At 39.4% G+C, this 27,191-nt stretch overlaps 2 protein-coding genes across 11 annotated transcripts; one reads left to right on the top strand and one right to left on the bottom strand.

The window, feature by feature from the left end:
• The first annotated feature begins 778 nt into the window (after positions 1-778).
• On the top strand, positions 779-9,234 carry mboat1 (membrane bound O-acyltransferase domain containing 1). Its single transcript, XM_061288483.1, has 14 exons — positions 779-932; positions 1,024-1,114; positions 1,898-2,043; positions 2,257-2,334; positions 3,931-4,026; positions 5,287-5,342; positions 5,475-5,529; positions 5,902-6,097; positions 6,273-6,465; positions 6,624-6,727; positions 6,808-6,872; positions 6,972-7,104; positions 7,179-7,330; positions 7,654-9,234. Coding segments are annotated over exons 1-14 (1,530 nt in total). The 5' UTR covers positions 779-930; the 3' UTR covers positions 7,817-9,234.
• On the bottom strand, positions 8,758-26,918 carry LOC133160643 (transmembrane protein 65-like). Of its 10 annotated transcripts, none has more exons than XR_009715940.1 (10): positions 26,638-26,909; positions 26,139-26,480; positions 19,914-19,958; positions 19,619-19,686; positions 18,295-18,349; positions 16,036-16,078; positions 12,946-13,051; positions 9,873-11,622; positions 9,647-9,781; positions 8,758-9,586 (listed from the first exon to the last, which is right to left on the bottom strand). XR_009715940.1 is itself a non-coding variant. In XM_061288487.1 (8 exons), the coding sequence occupies exons 2-8, from the start codon at positions 26,434-26,436 to the stop codon at positions 11,476-11,478; spliced, it is 762 nt and encodes a 253-aa protein (XP_061144471.1). In that variant the 5' UTR covers positions 26,437-26,514; positions 26,638-26,911; the 3' UTR covers positions 9,824-11,475. The 10 variants fall into 10 exon arrangements, 4 of the variants coding, with proteins under 4 accessions (XP_061144471.1, XP_061144470.1, XP_061144468.1 ...); XR_009715942.1 differs by having other exon boundaries at positions 8,758-9,574; XR_009715943.1 differs by having other exon boundaries at positions 8,758-9,565.
• Positions 26,919-27,191: the final 273 nt, after the last annotated feature.

Below are 27,191 nucleotides of genomic sequence, written 5' to 3'. Positions count from 1 at the left end.
TCAACTAGGACGCTAGATGGCACTAGCAACTAACTACAAAATTGAATATAGGTGCAGTTTGTGATTATTAAAACTCTTTGTTGCTCCTTGTTCATGGAATCTGCTAGTAAAACTAAGTAAAATAAACTGATTTTATTTTTGTTTGTTGCTGCCTACAACTCCTTGGAAAATAGTTGTGTGTTTTTTTTATCTCAATGAGATATTGCATTGGAAAAAAAGACGGGGAGTCAATAAATCCGTTTTCATAAATTAAAGCATGTGTTTGAAATTGTTCAGCGTTGGCACGTCAGTGTGATATGTTTCTCATTAGCTCTTCCTTAATGAAAAATAAATAAAAGTGTAACAATGATTGTGGATCCGATGTGACTAATGCAGCAATCAGACTAAGCTGCTCAAAAGCAGCTCAACCCTATTTAAAGAGGGAATTTACAACGGAAAACATTTTGATCAGTCATAACTTCATACAGTCTAATAAACACAACGTTGATTATTATTATTTCACCATTTGTAAAGAAACACAAGCATTACTCGTCACGTGGGACAAAACAGATTGCCACAAAAGCTTAAAAATATTGTAGAATTTAAAATTGTACCGTAAAATTTACCAGATTATATGTAGACCTTTTTCTAAGCCACATAAATGTTACTTGATTCAATTTGATTGGATTAACTCACTGAGGTTAACAGCATTTTAAAAACAAGTTAAACAGACAGCAGTCGAATAGCTTTTATTTTGAAGATACATAAGGAAATAATGCTCATCTTCATTCTGGTGTCAGACTCCAAAAGCACTGCCAGTTGCTGTTGTGGAGTGATTGAAAGAGGCGGTGAAGGAGGAAGGCGCAAGATACCGCCGGGCGTGCTTGGCAGCTTGGGATTTCACCAAACCGTGGACTGGTTTGACTTGTCACGGGATCCATTATATGCACGATGTATTTCACTTAACCAAAGTAGTTTCTGCAAAAGGGCAAAAAAGGACGGGTTGTCTAGATACAAGTTTTTTTGTTGTTTTTTATTTCTTAGGATGGCCGAGCGTGTAGACAATGTATATCGGACCACTGGTTCTCAGTGGCTGCTGCCTGTTACTGAATATTTGGGATTTCCTCTCGCACTGGTAAGAACACTGCTGTAGTACTTAACCTTGTCACAATGGTTTTGTACCATATATGCATGTACTTGTTTTGAAAGACGCGTCGTGATTTATAAATCCTCACACCTCCAATTAAAAAAAAAATTATACCCATATGATCTTGCTCACAAATGACGTATCATAAAATCAGTCCCTGTGCAATTGATCACAAACTTGCAGGAAACTTTTCCTTTTCTGCTGTCTGAATGGCAACAGGTGGACGAATGGGTTCATGTTATTTCTAAACTAACATAATTGTAAGATGAGTGCAATTCTTTCAAGAAAACAAGTGCTGAGGTGTTTATATAACTTTTAACAGAATGCAAATTAAACTATAAGTCATTTCAGAATAGCGCCAATATTTCAAAAATTCTCCCAAACCTCCGAGCACAACTATGAATAAATGAAAACGAATGAATCCATTGTTAGTAGGCCATTGAAAGTGACCCGACATAATACAAGCTTCCTTCCATGTTCCAAACACATACATGTCGGGTTAATCGAAGCCTCTAAATCTGATAGTGTAGTGGCACATTGACTTGGGCTCAGACAGCGTGAGTTCAGCACCCACGTGCCCTGCAATTGACTAATAATTGTTTGTGTGAGTGTAAACGGTTGTTTGTCAAAGTGCCCTGTGACTGGCACCTGACCAGTCCACTGCAGAATGGACCCAAAGTGAGCTGAGATTTACATGCACTGACCAGAGTAAAAGGCTAAAACAACATAAACAATCCGCAATAAAAATAAATAAATGTATGTGCTACTCAGGTGAACTTTCTGGCGTGTCAGCTATTCGCTCTGTCGTTTGCCTTCTGGTTTCGTCTCTACCTCAGTCCTCGACGGAGCAGTCCCCTGGTGAGGCACACGGTGGCTGCTCTGCTCGGTGTCATATTCATCGTTTTCTGCTTTGGATGGTACAGTATGAGGATCTTTCACATCACACTCACCCACCCACATATGTTCAACTATTAAATACAGTACTTCAACTCTTTGGCCAGTACAGTTGGCCTTTAAGTCCATAGTGTCTGGCAAGAGATGAGTATCATGTTGATTAAGGGAATTGACGCTTTCTCATAGTCCAGCACAGGTGACCAGGTAGTTCTTATTACATGTGTCCCTCTTTGCAGGTACTCCACTCACCTCCTGGCTGTGGTGCTTGCAAACTACCTTATTATCATCCAAGCTGACATCACAAATGTACACAGGTAAATATGTTTTCTTTGTTTGTGAGATCCATTCAATTCAAGTACAAACTGGCCGCATTGTTCAATTGGTGCCTTTTTCTTGCGATTCTTAGAAAAAAATATTTGCTTATGTTTTGGAAGTCTTATATATCTAGACCGAAAGGGCAAATTATTAGACAGCGTGGTTATACAACACTGCCAAGCACAACTACTAATACAATACATTACAATACGTCTTTATGTAGCGCTTGCACAACAGCTGTTGCCGCAACATATTGGATGGTTTGGCGGGCTAGATTCGGCCCGCGGGCCACTGATTGATTGTGAAGCTACTCGGAATAAATGATTAGATTGGCTGAGTCATTTTATGTGGGAGGAGTTGCATTTTATTTGACCTCTTTAGCGTAGTTCCTGTATAGTACTGTAGTGACCAGAAACGCTATGATTAGAATAAGACACCCAATTCTAAGTAATAGAAGTTTTAAGTAATATTACATCTATATGGAAAGGGGCCTGTGTTTAGATACGTACCAGAGTTCACCTGTTGAGTAACTCTCCATTAATATTTTGGTCTGTGATTAAATCTGTACAAATGTTAAACTATCAGGTCTACCGGTATGCAGCAGGTTCTTACTTCTGACGCTCTAGATTGTTTTTAGATAGAAGAAGCTCTTTTGTTCCTAACTAGCCAATGCGGTCTCTCGACTAGACTGACCAGTCCGAGGGGCAACATTATGACAAATGGGAGAGGAATGATACTACGGCGAGTGAATTAAGTCATGATAGTGGTCAAGTAGTTGATTGCCGCAAAGCACATTCCAGAGCTCCGGATGTAGCCTGAGTGAAGGAACGGTTGATTGAAAGTATGCCACCAATGTGAAACATGTCCAGGGAACGTCAGCCCTAACAGATCAGTCTTTTGAATCAAGAGAAGGAAAAAAAACAAAGTGTGCGCATGTGTTTAAAGGGCCTGTTTAAATCTTGACTGGTCCTGTTGCAATTGAAGTGTTGCGGTTTGCACCCATGTTTATATTTAGGAATGAGACCTAACAAGTCAGGTTCAGTTTGTTGTGACACCTGAGTGAATGGAGAAAAACAGACAGGAGAGAACTGCAGGCTGTGTTGAAATTTTTCTGTATGGTTCACTTGGTGCAGCTGTATCTCATTTTAAACATAACCCATTTATATAAATATATTGGCACAGGTCCATGTTTTTGCATAGACACAATATTTGTTATACCGTAATTTCCGGACTATAAAACGCTACTTTTTGCACATGCTTTGAACCCTGCGGCTTATAGTCTGGTGGTTTATCAATGGATTTTTCATGATTTTTATGATATTGTAGGATGGTTTGTTTTGGTAATGCAAGCAATAGAAATGAGGACATTTCATTTAAAACACCTGCAGGATTTTCCCCTTATTTTAGCTGCGCGGCTTATATTCAAGTGCGGTTTATAGTCAGGAAATTACGGTAATTTAAATGACCTTGTACTCTTCAGGCTTTGTTAGTTACAGCATTTGCTCTTTTTAGCTTGAACCAGATTGTGCGTGTGTTGCACTAGACTAGATAATCAACTGAAACTCTCCCAAAAACATCTTTCTGTTCCCTCCAAGGTATTCTATGGTGGTGGCGATGGGATACCTGACTGTGTGCCAAGTGAGCCGAGTCCTCATCTTTAAATATGAAATACTGTCCACTGACTTCTCCGGGTGAGAAAACAGTTTTTGCCACACCTTTACTACGACAATCCATTAGTAACTTCACTTTGCATGTTATCAGTTAACTTTTCCGCATGCTTACTCAGTCACCAGTGACACGGCCTTTAGTAAATACAGTGCCGCTGATTAAAAGGAGGCAGTGTGTGTGCCCTGTTTGTTGTGTGACATTGTTTAAGCAGGTGGAATTCATATTGCCCCCCTGGCAACTGGTACTTAAAATTAGGAAACAAAGAACACTTCTGAGTGTGGCATTTCATGATTTAGTTATTTTTTGTTGGACTCAAAAAAGAATAAAGAGTAAAAGGAACGGGGAAAAATAAGCTACATGGTTATCACTTATGGACTGTTGCGCTTTATTGTGCAACACTGAGGAAGAGGAAGTCAAACATCCAGAAAGTCAAGTCAGGGCTCCACTGAATTGAAGTCATAACTTGGGTTAAACACGTCATAAGTGAAGCCGTACGATGGTGTTTAGTCATATTAGCCACTTTTCTCTTAGTATTTATACGAGAGTTTTCCGTACACGATTTTTTTTAAATGACCCAAACCAATCTATTATTTTGTCTTCGCAATTATATTCAGAATCTACATGAAGCTTAGTTATTGTTTGATCAGCGATTGGTGAGCTTAACTGTGAAGGAACAACAAAAACAAAACAAATGACACATTGACTTGTAGAATGTAACTGTCAAAAATAAACAGGAAGGACTCGTCAAGTCTCATGAATCCCAAGTCAAGTCAAGCCTTGTCACGTTTTCGCCGTGCAAATCACAAGTCTAACTTAAGTATCCCACCTCAATTATTGAATGAATAAAAATGTAAGTACAAAAATAAATGCATTGAATTAATAATTCGAACAAACATGGGACATCCTACTCTCCTTCAGGCGAGTAGGGAAAAAGGCATTTGCTGAGCAAGGCTCCACCAATAAATGTACATCAGCTGACTTTGCTCATCAGCTCAGTTCTCGTGCCGATGACTATATTGGCAAGCTCCCATCACATGACTTTGGGGACTGTGTTTAGTTTTCAGGGAGTTGACTTGGTGAATCACTTTAAATCAATTTCAGTGTGTGCAACTAGTTACTGCGGCATGCTCTCCTGTGAAATGAGTGAGATTCAACACATAACTTGTTAGGTTTCCCTCATCGCCATCATGGTCCAAGTTGCTTTTGCTCAATCATGAATAAACTGCTTAGTCAATTAACACTGATAGTGTCTAACAATATTTAGATATTTATTTTCTGCTCAGGCCACTGATGATAATGACCCAGAAGATTACCTCACTTGCATTCCAGCTCCATGACGGTAAGAAAACGCGCACACACACCTTGTATGTGAGGTTTAGCAGTGGAATTAAAGAGGTATTAATTGTGGGATGTCAGAATGTGTAAATTTGAAACAATGATAGCGATATAGTAAAATATTTTTTCATTCTAGGTATGTGCAAGAAAGCTGACAAACTGACCGCAGAACAGAAGCTACTGGCAATATCGTAAGTTTGCGTGTAAATATTTAATTACTCACACAGTGGCATTCTAATTTTGGTGGAAAGGAAAGAGTTGTTTTATTTTGAGATATCATTTTGCATGGGAACGATGACATTCAGAACAAATATTTTTGGACTATTCTCATGATGATATTATTACAGTGTGTCCTACAAGTTTGGGTATCCATCTCTATTTCAAAAAATGGCACTTCTGCTACAGTGCCTCTACAACCACAAGAGATTATTTTTGATCACACTTTTATGAACTCTTTTTCATCTTTGATTCAAATAGCATTCTCTTCTTTCATCTAAAGCTCTTACACTATTCTGATGGGTTTTTTTCTTTCATTTTCTTTTCTTGTTCTGGTCTATGTGTAGTGTGAAACCTACTCTTGTCGAGTACCTGAGTTACAATCTCAACTTCCTGAGCGTGTTGGTGGGACCGTTCAATAACTACAAGGACTACATCAACTTCATTGAGGGCACACACATCAGCAGCAAGCTCGAGCAGCAACGCGCCAGCATGACGAACGGCAAGAATGGCTACCACAAATGTCCTGACCCGTCACCTCTGGTAAGATTCTCCTTTCATGTCTTCCCTTCTCTCTCTCTCGCTCTCAAATGGATGAATTTTACTTGAATGTGTCTTTAAGGCAAATTACAGTTATTCTTGATTATTGTATTCTCACCTTTGTTTTAATACGGTAGGTAGGATCATCCTGTTTGTGTTGTGTCCATCACCTCCACAGAACGCTGTCTGTCAAAAGTTATTGGTGTGCTGTGTTTGCATGCTCTTCTTCTTCATCATCACACGGTCGCTGCCGATAACGTACAACGTCCACCCCCACTTTGTCAGCCACGCCCTTTTCATCACCCGACTCACCTACGCATTTTTTTCCATTCAAGCTGCAAGACCCAAATTCTACTTTGCTTGGACCCTCGGTGAGTAACATAAATGTTGTGCTGGGGTGTGAAGAAACCAGACATTTGAGTCGGCTTAGCGGTTCATTGTGAAGCTGATGCTGCCTGTTGTGAAACGCTTATAACTTAAGTTTGCAGCTTTAATCTAAAATTAGCTTTTCATTCTTCTAACATGTCAGGTGATGTCATCAACAACGCTGCCGGGTTTGGTTTCTCAGGGATGGATGAACATGGAAAAGCTACCTGGAACCTCCTCAGTAACCTGAATATCATGCGAGTTGAGGTACTTTCCAAGTGTGCAGTTCATGCGTTTGGGGAGAGATTTCAATGAATAATCCTTTTCCACTTGTTTGTCTTTTTCAGACAGCAACCAGCGTCAAGACTTTCATTGACAACTGGAACATACAAACGGGAAATTGGCTTAAAATGTAAATACGGTGAATCCATGTTTATCACGTGGGATACTTCCAGACAGTATTAGTATTTTCTTTTTTTATTTTATTTCCTTTTGTTCTGCCACTCATCAGGGTGTGTTACAATCGAGCGCCACGTCACCGTTTGGTCCTGACCTTCATCTTGTCTGCCCTGTGGCACGGCATTTACCCAGGATACTATTTCACCTTCATCACTGCCATCCCGCTCACGCTGGCAGCACGAGCTGTGAGTTCAGTAAATTTTTCATTTCTACATTAAACCACTATAGTCCTAAATTTCCATCCATCTTTGTCCACAAGGTACGAAAATCCTTCCGTCACTACTTCTTGGGTTCTAGAAGTTTAAAGCTGGCTTACGACGTTTTGACGTGGGCTTCCACTCAGTTGGCCATTTGCTACATGGTCATGCCCTTTCTACTGTTGGCAGTAGAACCCACCATGGTCTACTACAGGTACCTTCAATCCATCATCATTTTTCTGGCCTCTAACAAAAAATTTAAAAATTATAATGTACTTATATACTCCACAGTTTTTTTCTAATGTTCTGTAAGATGCCACAGGATGGCAATAAGGCCCTGGCCATTAGGAAAGTAGTAATCGGTGTAAAGGAAGTATGATGAATTAAGGTATTAAGAGCTTTATGTGTCAGGGAGACGTGTTGTAGCGGAGGTTCAAGAGAGTTTTTTTAGAGGGTTCCAACTGTACAACCACAGAAAAGAAAATAATCAAAGATCTATTGGGAGCTTTTGTGACACTGACTCTGGCTGTATTCCAGGTCCATGTACTTCCACATGCACATCCTCAGCATCTTAGCTGTGATTGTCCTGCATCCCAAATTCAAGAGCAAAGTAATTTCTGCCATCACAAAGGCCACCACACAAATCTCGTTTTCCCAGTGTCTATCTGTCCACTGTAACAACAATGACAAACTGCACTGAAGGCCCCGATTGGCTATCAGGCAAACCAAAAAGAGGAAAGAACAGTAGTGTGCTATTTATTCTTTTAAGACAATCTAGTCATCAAGTGGACATCATGAGCCAAGATTGTGTTGCCAGTGCATCTGACAGAAGATTGACTGGAGGCGCCTTGTCTTGGTGTGGCACAGTGGGAGAGTGAAAACACGCGCACATGCTAGACTCAAATACCACACACGCACAAGCAAGACACTAGAGGACAAATATGTGGCTGTGATGGCGCACAAAGCTGTTGTTGTGTGACTGGAGCTGCATTACCTACTGTTACCAGACACTCCCCAGTGTGTGCCTGGGTTTGTATGTATGTGTGCATGTCGCAAGTCAAACAAGTGAGCCTGTTCAATAGAAATTTATCATGATGATAAAAAAATAATAATAATGGTGATTGATATCCAATACATTGAAGGTAAAGGTTTATTTAAAGCAGTGGCTTGCAATTGTTTCATATTATTGTAAGACATTAACTAATTTGAGCAATGATTGCACTAATATTTAGAGCACAAACAACTTTATTGGTTTAATTGAAATCTACTTAAAAGTTAAATGGGAATTATATCTATAAAAATTGTAAGCACACTTCTTAAGATCAAATGCTATTGTATTATATTTAAAAACGAAGCACATCTAACCCATGCAAAAGTCAATAGCATACAATTGAGTTGTGTTACACTAACGTGGTGAAAAATGTATTGCTTTACAGGTGAACATTAATTTGAGAGAAAAAAATCCATTATCACTAGGTCACCGGGTGTATTGGGTATTTTTTGGGTCACTGTTAGCTTTATGTATTGGTTTTCTAACAGGATGAAAATAGGTGTTGTGTTTCTCCCAGGAATTGACATGTCTCCCCTGTGGCACGTTTGTTTTCATATTTGGCTCAGAGAATGTATTTTTTGTCAGAAGGGTTACGATAAAACTGTTATTCTCTTTTTAAATATGTTAAAATTGACATATTCTAAGGTAAATGTATAATTCTGGAGGTATAAGTGCTGGTAAAATGATGAATCTTGAATCGACAAATATTGACACTGATTTTATGTGTTGTTAAACAGCAAATATAGCTCCTATTTATAGACGTTGAGAATTTTTTAATGGAGAAAAAAAAAGTCAGTGTTGCTCCCAAACATATTGCCATTTGACGTGATTATGCACCTATGTTGGGTGGTTTTAGTCAAAAGAGAAATATGTCAGTGCACAGTATGGCTGGATTGTTAGAGAATGTATTCAGTGTGAATTTCATCTTTTTTTGGTTTACACACGATATAAAACATACTGTGAGCGAGTGGTTTTTTTTTTTCTATTCTCTTTTTTTTTAAACTGTACTGTACATATTTTTTTTAATTGCATGAAATTTAACCAATAAAGCTTCCTGACAACTTGAATTTTTGGAACTTCAGTGTAAACAAAAGCAAACAACAAAAACTACTAATCACATTTAGACACTGTTAATAAAGTCATGTAGACCAACTTGGTTTTTTTCAACAAACATTGCTGAATAAGATTAATATTTATTAGCATTTATTTTATGTTGCCCATAAAGGAACTATTTGTATGTCTAACATCCCAAGCTCTTTTTTTTTTGGCAGTCTTCTACTAATATTGGTCTTATTAGAGCTGAGTTAAAATTGTCACCTTACCATGGAGAAGGGGCTTGTGTTTGCCAGTGCTGCTGGTGTTAACGATTTGGCCTTTCTGGGTTTGCCATGGCAAATACTGTAGGTCCTAGGTGAGGGACTAAAGAAATATTACTCAAACACCCCAATGGTGATTAAAAACTGAGAATTTTCAACTCACGCTTCTGGACTGGACACCAGCAGTAAGGAAGAAGCTGTCAGGCTGAAGAAGGAGTCCGATCGGGCTTTTTTTGGTCTGTTTTGACCACAGGTCCACCACAGCTATTGCCCGTGAAAAAAATATTTTCTGCATTATCTATCACAACAAATGTATCACAAGTTGAAAGAGTATACAATCTGATTTGGGAGAGTGTTTAATAAAAGCAGATCAAATGAAAAATCATCACCTACAAATCCTTTACACCCATGCTGGCATTAGCATGCGGCGTAGAACCACTTCTCAAGCTGGAACACAAACTAATAAAGGAAAGAAAGAAATACAGTCCAGTACATGCGTTTCTAAACTTCCCACAAAATAACAGTCATCATGACAACCAACCAAAAATAAAACAAATAAACAGTCATTTAATACAAGTATTATATAAATAAATATCAAGTGGAATAAGTGTCATCATCTTTTCTGTTAAGTAATCTTTGCAGTCATATTACAATTGTTTCTCTAAAAATAAGAACATCAAGTACATGATAAATAAATGTGAGTAAATAAATGATAAATGTGAGTAAAATGAATGGGACAACTTATCACTATCATGTTGATATTTTCATGTTCAACTCAACTTGTGCCTTGTTAGTTGTATATTGCGTTCTATCATATTGCATCAAGATTTGCAAGCTAAAAAAAGCTTGACTTTGCCACGATTCCATCCTTCATTAATCCGTCACATTTATGAAAACCAAAAGATCCAAAAACGTCAACTTACAAATGGGCAGCTTTAAATAAACACTATATATGCAGTAAATGAAATGCAAAGCAGCTAAAACACAAAAGTGTCTCAAGGGCGAAAACCCAAAAAGAGAGAACATTGTTCTGCTGCTGAGATGCAACGGAAGTACATTTTAAAAGATAAAGGACGGCAGAAGCCACACTTGCTCATTTTCAAACATCACCATCATAACAATAACAAAAATGCTCAGATTTAACTGACAAGTAGTTATTTCTGATATTTATTGAGCAACATGAGGGACAAATTATTTGAAACTTTGTCTCCTCGAGAGTTGCACTTCCACAATACTAAACATGCTCTTAATTGAAAAGTAAATATTATATTTTGTAAGGAAATAATTGTTAATTCAGATCTTGGATTTGAGCTCATGAGAGGGGTGGAAGTGTAGCCAATAATGTGACCGGAAAAATTTAGAATCTTAACCAGCAGAGTGCAGTAGAGACATAAAAGAGTGCCCTCATTCCCAACTACTGCAAGGACCTGTGAGAAATTATCCATTTTCACTTACCGGGTCCCAAAACAAATTATCTACTACAATCAATGTTCATCTATTTATGCCAGAGAGTAATTAAAAACTCTTCCACTAAATGGAAGAAGGTACAATCGACCTGTTGCTATTCACCCGACCTTTGTGTTAAGCTCAACAAGGCCCAAGTGAACTGAGATCGTCATTCTTTCACTATACTGTCGATACTTTAAATGGCATTTCTGCTTCGTTTTTCTAATGTCAAAAATGTGTCTGTTCAATAGGAGTTGGGAATAAATTCACTTACATCTCATGATAGTTGAGATTTAAAATGAAAGAACATTTTATTTTACCATATTAGAGGTCTTTAACATTAGATTTGGAATGACGTTAAATTAAAGTTTCATGTTGGTCAAAACCAAGTCTATCTCCTTTCGTTCCCAAAAGCAAGCTGATGATGATGTCGGGAGCAGATGTCCATGTGCTTCACTTTCACGAAGCTCTTCAATAAGATCTAAAGCCTTGGCCTATTTGGCTATCTGTTTTGGTCCATTTGTCCAAAGTGTGAGTGCACTTAGCTCACTTGCCGTCATTGGCAGTTTTAGGCGTTTCCGTCTTGTCCTTGTTGGCGTCCTTGTTTGCCTTTTTCTTGTCATCGTCGTCACTGAAGAAGAGGAGGGGGAACATGCCCAGGATGCAACCGATGCCCACGCCGATGGCTTTGCCCTGCAAGTAAAAATGTGAAAGGTTACTGGAAATTGAATTGAGTGCAGCCTTACTGTCATAAACGGTACATCACAGTTAAGGTCATATCAAAGTCTGCTTAGACCCTTTCAAAGTTTGGAAACAATGTGATGTCATTTACGGGAGTGGTTTAGCTGGACACGGCCATAAATGTTACTCTAAAAAGTTGACTGGGGCTGATGCGAGTCCCATCATGAGAAGCAATTTCGCTATTTTTATTCTCAACGCCTACGCCACTTAGTGGATGGGCCATTTCACAGAACTGCCCACAGTGCAATGACCGGACATTTAAACCGACCTCATAGAAAAAATGAGGCCTATAAATCATTAGAAGCCTATGACTACATCTTCAAGATTTACAAAATAACTTTCAAAATTTTATGTGCGTACATTTCATGTTAAAGCTTACCTGATATGAAGTGTGCGTTGCCCACACGAGCATTCTTGATGATACTCTCAGTCCAGTCGACTAATCGCATTCAACCACAGCCGTCTCGTGGAGGCAGGGATGTGGCTGAATTTCAAGTTTTTGTTTTTGCTTGATGACATTTGTCACATAAAAGTAGTGAGCTTTACTCCTGCCGTGTTCTCTTGCCCCCAATGTTTGTTTCTTTTGCCTCCAACTAACACGGTGATATCATCATGATGTAGGCCATGAAGGGGATTTATCGGCGAACGTGAGATTTGTCTGCAGGAACTATTCATGGGCAACATTGACTTCAATCAAAGCTTTCGGATAAGCACAGCACAAAAGAGTTGAAGGTGAACTTTTGCAGTCCGCCTTTAAGTGTTTAACAAATCATACCAGTCATACCTAATGACACCTCACAGGTAGGCACGATTGAAAATCTTTCAAGTGTAATTTGATTTCTAATATCGAGCGATTAAAAGGCCGCAAAGCCAAGCTCTGACTTGTCTAACATGACAAATTAAAGCCATCAATGCCTGCAGCTGCTTAAGCACCCAGTTAAAGCACCGAAAGGCAATAATGGTGCAAATTATTTTTGATTTGCTCCAGTCATCTCTTCCCAATTTGAAAGGGCTATTTAATTCTAATCACTGTGGTAAACATAAATGAATATGTGTCTGTGAAACTAAATGAAGTCAACCAATAGATTGCAAATTTTAGACAACGCACACAACCCTCATCTGCATTACCATTACCACTTATGGGGTCTTATTACCAATCCATGCTGATTCAGAATGATTTTTAAGCAGGTATTTTAAGGAGCATTGTTTTGTTGGATATTGTTGCTTCATAGTTTAGCGACATTTGGCAAGTGTTTGCCTGACTTGATTACCAACCGAGTGGGAGCTGACTCTGGTCTGCCACATGTCGGCCTGCTTTGGACTCAGGTCGGGAATCTGCATCCCCAGTCGAGATGCCAGAGCTTCCACGTAACCTGCCAGCCTGGAAAGTTCATAAGAGAGTCACAAGAGAAAGAAACAAAAACACGTTAGGTTGGCTGAAGACTCCAAATTGTCCAGAGGTATGATCGGCTGTCTGCATGTGGCGATCGGGAATCGTCCTGAAATGACATGCATTATGCATTTTTTGGCTGTTTTGTGACCCATAAAGCATGAAGAGCACTTTGTCACCCCAACCAACAAGTGGAGTCATCAATATCTTGACAGTTTTATTCTTTTGGTGGGGGGATGAAGAGGCGGCCAAGGAGGGCAAAACATCTTTGACGCGCTATAAATCAATCATTTTTGACCTGTGCTCACGTCTCCTCTCTCCCAAGGGACACTGCACAGAATATCAGCACAATCCCCTTTTTCTCGCCGACTTTAATCACACCCGTAGCCCTTCTATCTCCGGTACATCGATGAATGACCATCTGATTATTATAATTTTAAAAATGAGGATGATTATGAGGCTCCTACAAATGCCAGGACTGTGCAAAATACAAAAAAAAAACCCATCAATGAATCATCTGGGGTCTTGTGACAGATTTTAAAATTGAACTGCTACAAAGTCATTCATCACGAAAAGGAAACCAGAGGGAATATGGGGCCACTGGGATACCTTTTGACTTTTTTCACAACATTTCTCTTTTTATGTACAGCAGTTAAAAAAAAGTTTGCTACTCAAACCGATCATATTTCACGGTGTGCAGTTTCGGTGTGACAAATGCATTTGTAACATTTTAAGTTAAAACTACATGACACATTTAACGGCTGCTCAGCTACTCCGTGTCACCCGACTGTGGAATCAGCAAGGTTGAGCGATGACAAATATCATATTTCAGGAAGGAAGGGTGAAGACAATATTTTGCAGGATGACTGTAAACACAGTGGAACAGAAACTATGGAGGGAATCTAGGCTGGTATTAGTTTGTCTTTGAGGATAATATTCATTGGGCTAAAATAAGTGAAAGACAATAAAAAGCATTGTAATGGAGAAATGTAGAAAGTGAGACTGGCAATATGCTTGGGTGCTGCTGTTTTGGTTAGCAACAATTTGGGGGGGGGGCAAATACCAATATGTATGCTAAGGCTGAATGACAGTTATATTTATGGTCAAAGAAATGGAAGCTGGCTGCTTGTGTGATAAATAAGATAACATTTTGAGTTGTGGCGAGATGAACGAGGATAAACTGCAGGATATGATGATAATGCATCATAGCTTTGCGTTACAGTCAGCTTGTGGGTCATAACGTGGTGAGCGCAGATATATTTCTCTCCACTCGTATCCCCCTGGAGGCAAAAACCGCCTTTTTTTGTTTCTTTTTTCCCTTTTAACCTTTCTAGGTCCAATTAGTATATGTTATAGACTGTTCTTCTGTGCTGTTCTAGGAAATACCAGATGAATTGGCCCATTAAAAAAAGAAAAACTGCAGCCGAGACAGCTGGTGAAGAACATTTGATCTATGGGCACAAATGTGCCATCCAAGCTCCATAAAATGAGTCACATTTAAAAAAACTGTAAAAAGCAGTACAGCTCACGCACTGACTTAAGAGAAAGCCGGCAAAATAATTAAAGCGACCTTACATTAAATGGCAATGATATGATGGGAAGGAATTGTTGACTTGGGAGATTGCCGCTACTATTTAAAATGCATTAGTTGGGGTAAAGGATGAGTGTCTAATGCATTCTCATTAACTGAATTCAGGAAGCACACAAAATTCTTTCTCTGTAGTTGTACATCTTAAGCCGAAGGCTCTCTTCGTCGTACAATTTCGATTTAGATTATTAGAAGATTTTGGGACTTGTACTACTGTGATGCAGCAGCTTTAACACCACGCTTTCCAAATCTGAGACTCGGAGTGAAAACAAACATCAATCGATAAGCTTTTCATGAGGCTTTTTTGGTCGGAATAACGACTGACTAATTCATGGATATTCTACCCAGTCTGCCTGGAATTGGGCAGAACAGCAAAAGCCACTCTATAAATCATGCAAATGTATACATTTGGCTATTTGTCATCTGGCCTACCCTGGAAAAGAAATGATTCCCACCAGAGCTCTATGAATAATCACAGAAACCAATGGGCATGTATTATATTGCTTTTCGATACATCGTTGTCCAATTGAACAATGTTAACCATTTTTCTGGTTCACTGGTTATTTGACTCCAAGGACTTCAAATTAGATTAGTGTGGTTTCCTCCATTTTGTTGATGAAAGTGAACATGAAGTGTGACACCATTGTTGCACAGCAACAGCTCTTGGCTTCTCATATCTGACCTGATCTGGCCTCATCTTGACAACACACCTCGAGGGTGTTCTCCGTCTAATTGTGACAGAGTTAGCCCACACACACACGTGAGGGCGTGTGTTTGTGTGTAAAAAGGCCATAACAATACGAGTCATCCGTCATGGGGTCATAACAGATCCTTGTTGATGTCTGTGTGCTGCTTCGGTAGACCTGCCACTGAACATGAAACACAATATCTATGTGTGATGTTTTTGATCATGACTTCATTACAACAGTGTTGCTGCATCATGAAACGTAATAATTCAACCGCTACGGTAGCATTTTGCCGTTACTATTTTTGGCAAATGGGTATGTCACACTTCTACTTTGGGCAGTCAAAGGTTGTGATGAGAAAATGAAGCTTCAAAATTGCTTCATAAACCAGTTGTTGTATTTTTGTTGGACTAAAGTAACTAAGTTACTTGACCTCTGAGACAAATATAGTCTCAGTAGTGTAATAAATGTGTTACACTGTGTAATTCCGCGTAGTATTTCCGCACAAAATGAAAAAAATATAAAAATCTTTTATAAAGTCCAGGTTTAATAATAAAATGCACTTTGCCACAAGTCATACCTCATGAGTCACAAATCTCAATTCAAGTCACTGTGAGTGGATTTTAAGTGTGTCTGGAGGCGAGTGTGTGTGTGTGTGTATGTGTGTGCCTGCGTATGACTGAGTGTGAACTTTTTCTTACCCGAGTCCTGCCAGATCGGACACCAAATTGCCAAGAGCAGCAGCTGGGGAAGAGTAAAATTTCCATTTTAGAGTTGAAGACTTAAAACAGTATTGAGCGACACTGCCAAAGATAACGTTTTTTTTTTAATTGAAATTTCCCGCGAGTGTATCCATTTTCTGCTTTTCTAATTTGGATTCCAGCAGCCTTTCAAGATGGCAAGTAAGCCTTCCAGGGTTATTCATCTATTTTTTGGGATGATACACCTGAACACGTGGGCTAAAGAGCCACAGAGGATTTTTAGCTAAGTGAAATGAATGCGCGCCAGCACCTCCTGAAAACTGTTAAATGAGCAGATGTGTTGCACGAAACGGCACACACATCTCCCTGCTTGCAACTCACAGCTACTACATGAAAACATTTACTTTTCAGTCCGCCTCCACATGTTGGTGCAGTTGCACTCTGACAAAAATAGTCATTATGTAGTGGTGCTGGAGAAGCTGGTGTACAAAAGCGGAGGGGAGGAGCACAGGAGTTAGCCAGCAGAACATTCAAATTTTATATACTGTATTTTTAGTTAGTGATTAATTATGGCTTAATGCCCAAGTGAATTGTGCCGTAATTTTAGCCTTGTCGCACCAGGTTGGGAATTTGGTTCAACTTTCTGTGCCATGGTGGGCGTTCAGGGATACAGAAGGCGAGTCTTTTGACATTTTGATGTCAGAAATTGGTCGCCTCTGTACAGATTCAGACATCTTACCATGCTAGAAATGCGCTGGGCATGCAAATACAGATCTATATCTTAACCCAAAAATATTGCCCACCACATATAAAACTAGTGAATAAATGAGCCATGAAAAGAACTTAAATCAGAGCGTGCTATTGGTCATAACATCCTCTAACCCATGATGTCCAGTGTAGCATTATACATGCAGCTTTTCAAAAGCAATAATAAAAATTGTTTTTCTCCACTCAAGAGCAAATGGAGTAGAGATATTGCTGGCATCGTGCCCAAACCTTACACCTGCAAAACAGTCACGCGTCAGAAGACCCCAAAAATGGCAAACATTGTATTCTCAAAGAGACGAAGCCATTTTCAACACTCTTGATTTGTAAATGAATTGTAAACATAAAACCCACAAGTGTGGGTGAAATATTAATTGGACCAAATTGTCACTTATGATTCCAGCAATATTTAACAGCATAGATTATTTTGGAATGGTGGACCCTCCATCATCAATGGTGCGTGTCATCATTTACACACATTTGCATCCCAGAAAAGGAGTGATGGGTGGCTGGCTGGCTGGCTGGGGAGACTTGAGTGCAGTCTTGACACGAGTGCTAAATCACTGCCAAGCAGCCGTGACCCATTTGTATCTTGAATGTCACTAGAGTGGCTCTAATGGCATCTCAACAGTTGAAAATGTCAGGCAGAGAAAGGAAAAGAAGCTGCTCCTATCTCCTAGTTTTGGGCACCAACGTGAGCTTCAAGCATGAAATAAACTCCAGCGCACTTGTGGGCAAATCTCTACAATCAAAGATAAGAGTCAGAAAATGTCCAAAAATCAGCAGCTTGCATCAAAACGTCTCTTGAGTCTTCAGCTCTGACCACTAATCTTTCTTGACCTGACAGGCCTTATAGGCAGTGGACAGATCCCACAGGATTCAATGTTAATCAAAAAGAGTTCTCTCTGTCGTCGAGCAATACATCACAAGTGTTTGAGAAAGTTTTTCTTAATGATTGCGACTGGGTCAAAGAGGAACATCATGTGAACCTGAAACTACCCATTTTATGGAAGATATGACAGTATTTAAAATCAAGAGAAATCTTCACCTTTACACCGAATGATGCCAATTAATCTAACTTCTGAATGCGTAGGTCCATTCGAAGGAATAGGATTGCAAATCACTGTAAAGTCACATTTAGTCGTCATGTTAAAATGCAAATGGCCCCTTTTATGAAAACACACACAAACACACACTGCTCAAGTGTAAGTAAGCCATTAAAAGCTCGTTAGAGTCTACCTTGTTGTGCCATATTTTGACATAGTTATCATTTATAATCATTTCTCTAAAGCAGTGATCCCCAACCCTTTTTTCCGGACAGTATCTCTCGACCCGGTACCAAATGGCAGGCCGCCAATAGGCACCGCCTCTCTAAAGACAGACAAAGGAAATGTTATAAACTAAAGCTAATCTTTATTTGCCACAGGACAGCCACAGTGACACATTTTTCTTTTCTTCAATAAATTATGTATTAAGAAGCAGTGATGCTCTTACCTGCCATAGTTGAAATGCCAAGGATTACGCCAATAGACAACTCAATCTGTGTGCCCTGGGGGGGAAACAAATACACTGAGGAAGTATGATAACACAGGTTAATCTGTGATACTTCTTGCATTTTTACTGATGGAGCTGTGTTTACTTCTTGCAGTGTATTCATGCACCCGTCCGTCTTCCCGTCCTTCCGTCCATCCAACTCTTGAAGTATTATAAAAAACTACTTCCATCACCAAAAATTGTAAATATTTTACTAGCATGACTTAAATATTTTATACTGCGGTAAGTTATGTAATGTGCAACAACAAGTCCAAATTGTTTTGCGGCGAGCGAGTTCTTTTCTGTTTGTTACTTTATTCTTTTATATATATAATACATAATTTATATTCTATCCCCACACAGCTTGTTTCTGTGTCAGAAATGATGGCAAGGCTCTACTTGGCTTCTTTGAATTAAGCTATTTATTTATTTATTTTTCACGTCTAATTGATATAACTGTAAGGACATATAGTGGTGATGGTAACTCATATCAAAAGGGTCAAGTGCTGGCTTTTAGATTAAAATAATAAATTTTGCCTTGAGAACTAATTGACTAGCATGTGAATACAACTTGGATTAATGGTGGGAAAAAAAAACGATTTTTTTTTGTTGATAGTGAACAATTTGTTAAAGGCTAATGAAATGTTCAATTCAATAAACTTAGCTATTGATCAAACTTTTACATCTTCAATACAAAATCCAAGATGAAGGTTGTGACATTGCAAAAGCTTAAAATGATATCAGATCATAAATCCTGTAATCATCGCTTAAGGCGCTGTAATAAACGTCAACTATGTACGTATATTAGTAGTATCTGACTGAGTCATGGCATTATCTAACAAAAAATTAGACTTCATTCTTCCATCTTGTTTGTTTGACCTTCAAGAAGATTAATGAGTGGTGATTAAAGAAGAATGTGAGATGCGATGGAGAATGTTAGGGGATGGAGAAAGGCACCAAGATCAGACTGACAGTGTTAAATGATGACTGAGTAGAAAGTGTCACAATCCCATCTGGAGTGTTGCTTTTCTGTCTAATTACTTTATACACATTTTAATACTTAATTTCTTCGGTTAATTTGGGGGCAAAATCTCAATTTTAATTTGAGTTATCTTAAGCCACCTTCCTTCAATCTGGCAAATCAAATCAAACCAATTGGGTGTAAATATGTGTAAAGATGTGGTGATAATCAAATAGGGAAAACAATTGCAGAAAGCAAAAAGTCAAGATAATTCATTGTCATCTACTTGGAGTTGTTTTAGCGTTTACTGTATGTGAAACTTACGGCAACAATCATAATGCAGTTGTCCAGAAATCCAAATCCAACAAAAGGGAGTGCATTGTGCAGGAGAACTGAAAAATAACAACCACACAAATTACGTTAACAAGAAAAATAAACACTTAACAGTAAATAAATAATCCATTTAGTAGAGTAGAAAATTGATCAAATCTGATGTGTTTTGTGCAGAGGTAAAATAACTATCTCTGGCTGATATTGTTCATCTAAGGAAACATGTAGAATACAAACATACTGTTAACAACAATCAAGAATATTTGTGGGAAAATAATTTACTTCTTACCATATCTTAATTGTGCTGCAGTAGGGGGCGCTATTTCCAGCTGCCCTGTTGACACAAAAGTTGAGAACATGTTATGCTTGCTTATACATGACAAAACAGAAAAAGAAAAGACCATATGAGTAGAAAATCTCTCCTTGATGACTCCTTCACCCAGAAAGGTGAGTGTCTAAAAGTAGACGAGTTCCCGACCCTCGTCGGCTGATCCAACTGTGCTCCCGAGGAGGCCATGCCAGGGGGCACGTCAAGAATATGCAATAGTTAAATGTCACTTCCGTTGTCCTGTCACAGTTGCGCGACGTAGCCTCTTTGGCTGACGCCGGTTGTTTTAAAGGCCGAGGGCACGAAAACGGTTCCCTTTTGCGGGTTCTGTGAAATTGGATTTGTTTCACTCAGGTCTGTGGAAATTGGAATCGGATTTTCCATTTGCTGACTTCTCTTCTGCCACTCATTCCGGCTCACCTCGAGGAAGACAACGTTGTTTTAAACTGTGACTTTGTCATTTTAATCAAATCATGTTCATATAATAAGGTTAAATGGAGTAGCTTGGTCAAGCGCTATATCAGTCCGTTTTCTCCTTCCACATTTAGTTTCATATCCTGCTTTCCATTCCTTTTAGGATGCAGGCTCACATGACTCATTTTGTCTTATTGTACAGAACAATGACGGGAGAGTTTCATAACAGCACATTCCTCACACCAAAGTCACACATTAGTCAGACTCGAGTGATGCCACTTGGCATTTAATCTTTAACTCCAAGGCAAATCCACTCCAAAACAATAAATCACTGTGAAATTTCCAGCTCTCGAAGATTTTTCTCACCTTCCAATTGATTGGCTGACATGGCTCACTAAAGGCTTCTAGTGTAAAGTATTGATCGTGTGGCATCTAAAATCCCATAGTGTTGCCATACTGCCAGGATTGGGCTCAGCAGAAAGGATCTCTGGAGGGAAAGCCTTTAATGGACTGTGATGAGCGGTTAGCCACAAACAGGGACAGCCACGTTCTATTTCCCTGATGGTGCATTCCCCATCCTGCAGCAATACAGCAGATAACTGCTTGCTGATTAGCGTCGTGTTGATGGATACAACTTTAAATACACATTTGTTATTGGGGCTGTCAGCTCCAACAGCACCCTGAAGCAGCATTTACACATCCTTTTAGATTATTACAAGCAGAGCAGTGCACACACACACACGCACACACACTAGTGCAAGCATCTAAGAGTCTACTCATGTCTGATTCTATTTGTTTCCCCCCCCCCAGTTGATGGGTATGGTGATATTTGATACAGTCGCTCTGGAAGCCAGAAAGATAGCTGTCAGTATATGTTGATAATCAGGAGAATAAAAACACTTTATGGCATTTTTAAAAGGTCATAAACTAGAGTAGATGTTGTCTCAGACCAAATTCTCCCAAATCCAAGGCATTCAAATGATTACAAAGCTGCCACTTTAGGATCCAATTATGATGTAGGTGAAACGCTTTGAATGGTAATAATGCAAACGTTTAAAAGAGACACGCCCAAGAGTCTTTTTGTTTTACGAGGTTGACGATTTCTCGGTTTTAGTGGCGAATTATAGTAGCTTTTTACATGACATGATCTTAAGTGCGAGTAATATGGTTATTGTTTTTATTTTATGATGACTAAAGTTCCCTAGGATACGTTTTAAAAAATCTGAAATGCTGGCTCACTAGCATGGGGAGCAAATCAAACTAAATACAGAGCTGTCATCTCAGACTTTGAAGCTGCACCCTGTGCGGGATTTCTCCCATTCGGGATGTGATAGAAAATCTTGTTTCATGAGGAATCGGTCCTCGCTGAGTAACAGCGAGATGCGGCACACATTAATTCTAGCAGATAGTGTATTTCCCATTTGTGGGCGCATATGCTTCTGCTGTTTGGGCATATGGCTGCTCTACTGGTGGGCATTCCTTTTTGTGCGGACAATCATTTCAAGAAATTGCTGGGATGAGCTCCTCGCAGCCTATTAGACCGCTTGCCTGCGTATCTACAAAATCAATAGAGCACAGTACAGGAGGAGCGACATTCATCAAGCTAAGAGCATTGCAGTATTTTTATATGATTCATGAGACAGAACACAAGAAATGATTCCCAAAGAATGTGAGCTGGAGAGACAGAAACAGAGATTAGGAAAGAGGGAGTCCAAATGTAAGACCCACTACAGGAATATAATTAATACATGAATTCAACTGAAGGATAGGAGAATCTCGCTGGTTTGCCCAAGATGTCAGCACAGAGTCATAGGAAACCTCAAGAAGAAGAAAAACAAGGTCTCTCCTGACAGGACGTGGGGAATCGGCGGTTTTAATTGGGCTGTTGAAAATAACTCTAAAGAGTGGTGGATTCACTTTGAGCATAAAGCGAAGCGACTACAGTTCCTCAGAGATGATGGTGATGATGAAGCCGATGAACACATTTGATCTCACGCTCCATCCATTTTAGTGCTGATAGACACCATCTGCTCACGATTGCAGTCAATGTAACCCATGCCAGGAAATACTTTTCTCGCACATTGCCTTCCACTCTCGATGAAGCAATGCAATACACTATGCTTTTCAGCGTACCAGGGAATTAAAGTAAGGCCTAGTTCATCTTTCAAAGAGACCTTTAATTCACCCCCATTTCAATTTAGATTTAATTTTAGATTGTTACCTCAAAACTTAAAGGACAAAGGCCTTTCCACTTGGACCAATTTGCCTCTGTCATTGTTTTTGTCTTTATGCTACAGCACAAAGCAAACATAAAGACGTCAGACAAAATCACGATACAGTACCAACAAGCTATCAGATTTCTATACCCTTCACCTTCATTTGGGTTTGGGTTTCGGATCAACCAAACCAAGCTGACTCTGGGCAAGACACAGGGTAGTCGCCAGCCAAACCATTCACATCCATTTGTAGTGTAGTAATTTCGGATGGGACCGAATGGAGCACTTATGGTTAATGAGTTGTTATATTCACCTCTGCCAAAGTAAATGACGCTTTAGAAAAGCAGACGTTCTGCAGCAAAATGACTTCAACACAACATATCGTCAAACATTCATTTGATCTCGTGTACAGCAGGAAGCAACCGCACTGATTTTGCCCCATTCAAGTTGTATTTTGCAAAATTCAAATGTATATGTTGGGATTGGCAGAAAAGGTGAAGCTTAGCCTGCCCCAGAGGATCGAGTCAGGGGATGAGTCACGTCATGGCGGCGACGCCCACTTACTTAAAGCATCATCACTGTCGGCATTGATGATTGATTGTTATTGGCCTACCTCTCCCTGCCCTTGCCGGCGCACTCCTTGCCATTTATCACCTTGAGGGTGAAACGAGAGAGGAAAGTGACTTTATAGTGTGACATGCACCTTGAGGATAAACTGATAGCAGCTGCTTTGATGAGTTTGGCCAATCTCGGATTCATCTGCCCTTTTTTTCCACTTAAACCGATATTTACCATATTTTCATGCAATTTTGGCAAATCAGCCAAGGCCAAACAATCTTAGTTTTGGAGGCGCACCAAGTAGTGCATTTCATGATGCTTTATATTGTTAAAAATGGCTTCTGGCCATGAATATAGAGTCATCTGTGATTTTTGGAGGAATCACATGACCTGAGTGTGTGTGGTACGGTTATAATTAAATCTATAGAAGGGTCTGTCTGTTTTGATTTCTCAATAAAGACCTGCCATATGTAGCCACTTTCATTTTGAGTACAGCTAGTTGGAGACTTCTCACTTTCTCTAACAACGCCAGTATTCAATATTCAATTCAGGTGCCTGTTAAAAATAAAGTGAGCAGCACCAATGACACTCTAGGATCTTATAATAACAAATTGAATTGGAAATGTAGATTCTTTGTAAATACATTTAAATACAGTAGCTATATATCCAAAGTTTATTAAAAAATGAAAACCACTGTAGCATAACTGGTTCAGTAGTCACTGATTCAGCTCTTCCGCAACCTGCATAGGCACCCGGTAAGAGAATCTCTGAGGGCTTCTAAATAGATGACAGGGGAAGGTGAGGATGTCATCAAATTTGAAACTGGCCAGGCAGGTCATGGGAAAAAATAAAAAGAGCTGATCTTTGCATAAAGGTTTTCTCAGTAGGTACAGTCACCAATGTTAATGGTATATGACAATGATATATGTGAGCAATATTCAAAGTAAGGTACTATGTAATAAAGTAAGCATTTAGGCTGGAATTGACACGACAATTTCATATACATTTGTTAGCTAATTTAGTTTAATTTCAACATCTCAATTTATCCATTGTTACAATTGAGGTTAACATATACTGCATTGCAATGATTTTATGGGGATTATTGAGAGCAACACATTCAGCAGTCACAAGCTTTGAAGGTTTCAAAAGGGGAGTGGGGATGGGGATACTGAAAAGTGGGGAGAAATTTGCACATTAAAGAGTTTATTTTTACTTTGACGCAAAAATGTTGAGCTCATGGGAGTTTTAAATTGGGGTCAATATTTATGCAGCAAAAAGGAGGCTTGTTTAATCTTACCTGTGCCAAGGACATTTTCATCACGCTTCATTAGAAAGCAGTTTTCTACAAATTCTTCGCACAATGTTAATATTTGTATTCATTATTGTATAACGTAAACGTCGGTGCGATAATGCAAATGATGAACCAAATGAGAACTTTTTTGTTTGACTGAAGATTCGAGCTTGTTGACATTCATAATTTCCATGTAAGGCTGCTTATTAAAGTTTGTTGCTGAGCTTGCAATGCCAGCATGAAGCAGAAAGCTTTGTCACATATCAAATATTCAATTTGAACGACGTGACCAAGCAGACACAAAATGTGTTACAACTGCTTGATGCTTTCAGAAATCAGGGGTTAAGCATAACCAATTGATCCTCGTCAATAAATGATTTCCTGTGCACGCAGGAAAGTCGAAGGTAAGAGATTGCAGTTGAAGCAAAACGGCACCCGGGGGGGGTAAAGTGATTCAATAACTGGTGCGTGTGACATTTGGTACACCTGTCATTTCTAATGAGATCCACAAATATAATAATAACAATAATGAGATTCTGCAAATGCAATAATAAAATTAAAAAATAATTCATTATTAATGTTGAATTTTATACCGCTCTTGTATTAGATTACCAATCCATTATGAAGGTGTACTTAAATAAGTGTCTGGGGAGTTCATTATTGCAGAGTGCTACCTGGAAGTGAAGCTTGTAACAGCACGAATTAGTCAGTCAGTAGATCTACAGTGTAGGCATTAAAAACCAAAAAAAAACCAGAGGCAATGAATCGATTGAAACCAGACTTTTAAAACGCATCACCTTAATCCATTGAAGGAAACTCAGACGGTATGACTGGATATAGAATTCCTCCGGCTTCCAACGATCAAACATCAGAGATGGAAATGAATCCATGCCAAATGATGACATCAAGGAAAAATGAAGCAACTGTTTCTTCTCAAGGGTTTTCTTTCTTCTCCAGGAGTCTCCAAATGGTTTTATTAGCAATAGCCAATGTTAGCTCCATGGATCTGGTTGATTTTCTATATTCTCTCAGTTTCACCACTGCTCATTTGTCCACATCATAAACAAGCTCTATGCTTTTTTAAGGCTACACTAACAAGTATAAATGTGTGTTTCTCAACCTTTATTAAACCAAGTAACTTATTTTGCATGAGAAAAATGTCACGCCACACTATCACACATAAAAAATAAAAAAAGATATGTACACACTAGTCTATTGTTTATTTGCAAGGGGTTACACTACAAACGTCCCCTGCAAGTGATGACATCCACAAAGCACTGACTCTTTATTTTGCTATTGGCATTTATCTTAAAGCTTTATGCATATTAATTCCAACATGCAGTATATGCATATGTATTATGTTTGTCCACTTGGTATTGCCATCCTTGCATTCTCCAACATTACTGCAGCATTGAATGGGTGCTTTAAAAGTTGTTCAGTGACACAGTGATGACTAAGTTTTACCAATAACATTTTTTCCCTCTTGGCCTACAAGTATATAATTAAACCTTTTTAGCCAAATGCTATGCTAACATTGCAACAGATGCAACATTTGCCTTTTGGTTTCATTATGTTACTAGTAAGATGTAGTTGACCTAGTCGAATGTTTACATTGCACAACTCGTGAGGAAAAATGCTTTCACGATTTTTGTTGTGTTCACAACAAAGGGAAGGATTTTACACTCCCAGTTGTACACTGTCACTCACCTTGAGCTATGGCGATGGACTCGAACTTGTGCAGTTCCCGCAGCAAGCAGGTTCGTTCAGACGGATGGAGGCTATAAATAAACTCCTTGGCTCCTTGTGGCGAGTTGAGGGGCTCTACGGGCTCTTTCAGCGGGTGTGTGCCGAGGTGACGCCGCTGAACCAGCGCGGAGACCGGGAGCTCTGCAGCCGACACTGCCAAAGGTTCGGCTCGGTGGCCCAAGAGTTCGGCTTGGAGCGACCTTCTACCGGCTTGCAGGTAGAGGACGGGCCGCAAAACTCCCCTCAGGCGGGGCAACATCTCGGGTGTGAGGACGACCGTGGAAGTGGGTATGGCTCAGGAAGCTGCAGGGTCATGGAACAAGCCCCACATGAACAACTCCTTTCAGAAGCGGTCACATGATAACACAAGTCGGGTCATTGGAAGGCTGACAACAGGAGTGGCAATCACGAAAACTACAAAATGAGGCGATAACGGTCCAAATTGTGCAACTTGTCTCACCTCAGTCGATGCTCGGCTGTCCCGTCCAACTAGCTCCGGAATAAAACGGAAAATAACAACAGCGACTGTCTCGGCGCATATGTGTCTTTTTTTCAGTCGCCGCACGATAACTGGAAATGGGAGCGAGAAAAAGCTTCAAAGTATGCTATTTTTTTAATGATAATATGGCCGTCAATGATGATATTAGCAAGCGGTTGTTGTCGTTGTAACCTTCGGTTGACAGGACGCTGTGAGGCGGATGGGAGAGGCGGACTGGAGCGGCTGGAAGCATCCACACGTGACCAATGAGGGGGCAGGTTTCTTTAACGTGACGTCACAGTCGACGTAAGCACGTTCAGGAAAACCAGGATACTACGGTGAAGTCCATTTAGTATATAAAAATACTACTGTACTGTACTGTTAATGATATAACAATAATCTGAATGAATAGTATTTTGTTACTATTCAATAATTTGATTTTGTAAAAGCACAGGAAACCAGCTCTTACAATGCATAATAATTGTTAAAATGTTAAGTCTTTATCAGCATTACAAGCATGGTCGGGCGTGATCACA

This window comes from Syngnathus typhle, linkage group LG10 (assembly GCF_033458585.1).
Source record: "Syngnathus typhle isolate RoL2023-S1 ecotype Sweden linkage group LG10, RoL_Styp_1.0, whole genome shotgun sequence".
NCBI classification, from domain to species: domain Eukaryota; kingdom Metazoa; phylum Chordata; class Actinopteri; order Syngnathiformes; family Syngnathidae; genus Syngnathus; species Syngnathus typhle.
Note: the sequence above shows the minus strand (reverse complement) of the source record. Positions and strands in the feature narration are given on the sequence as shown.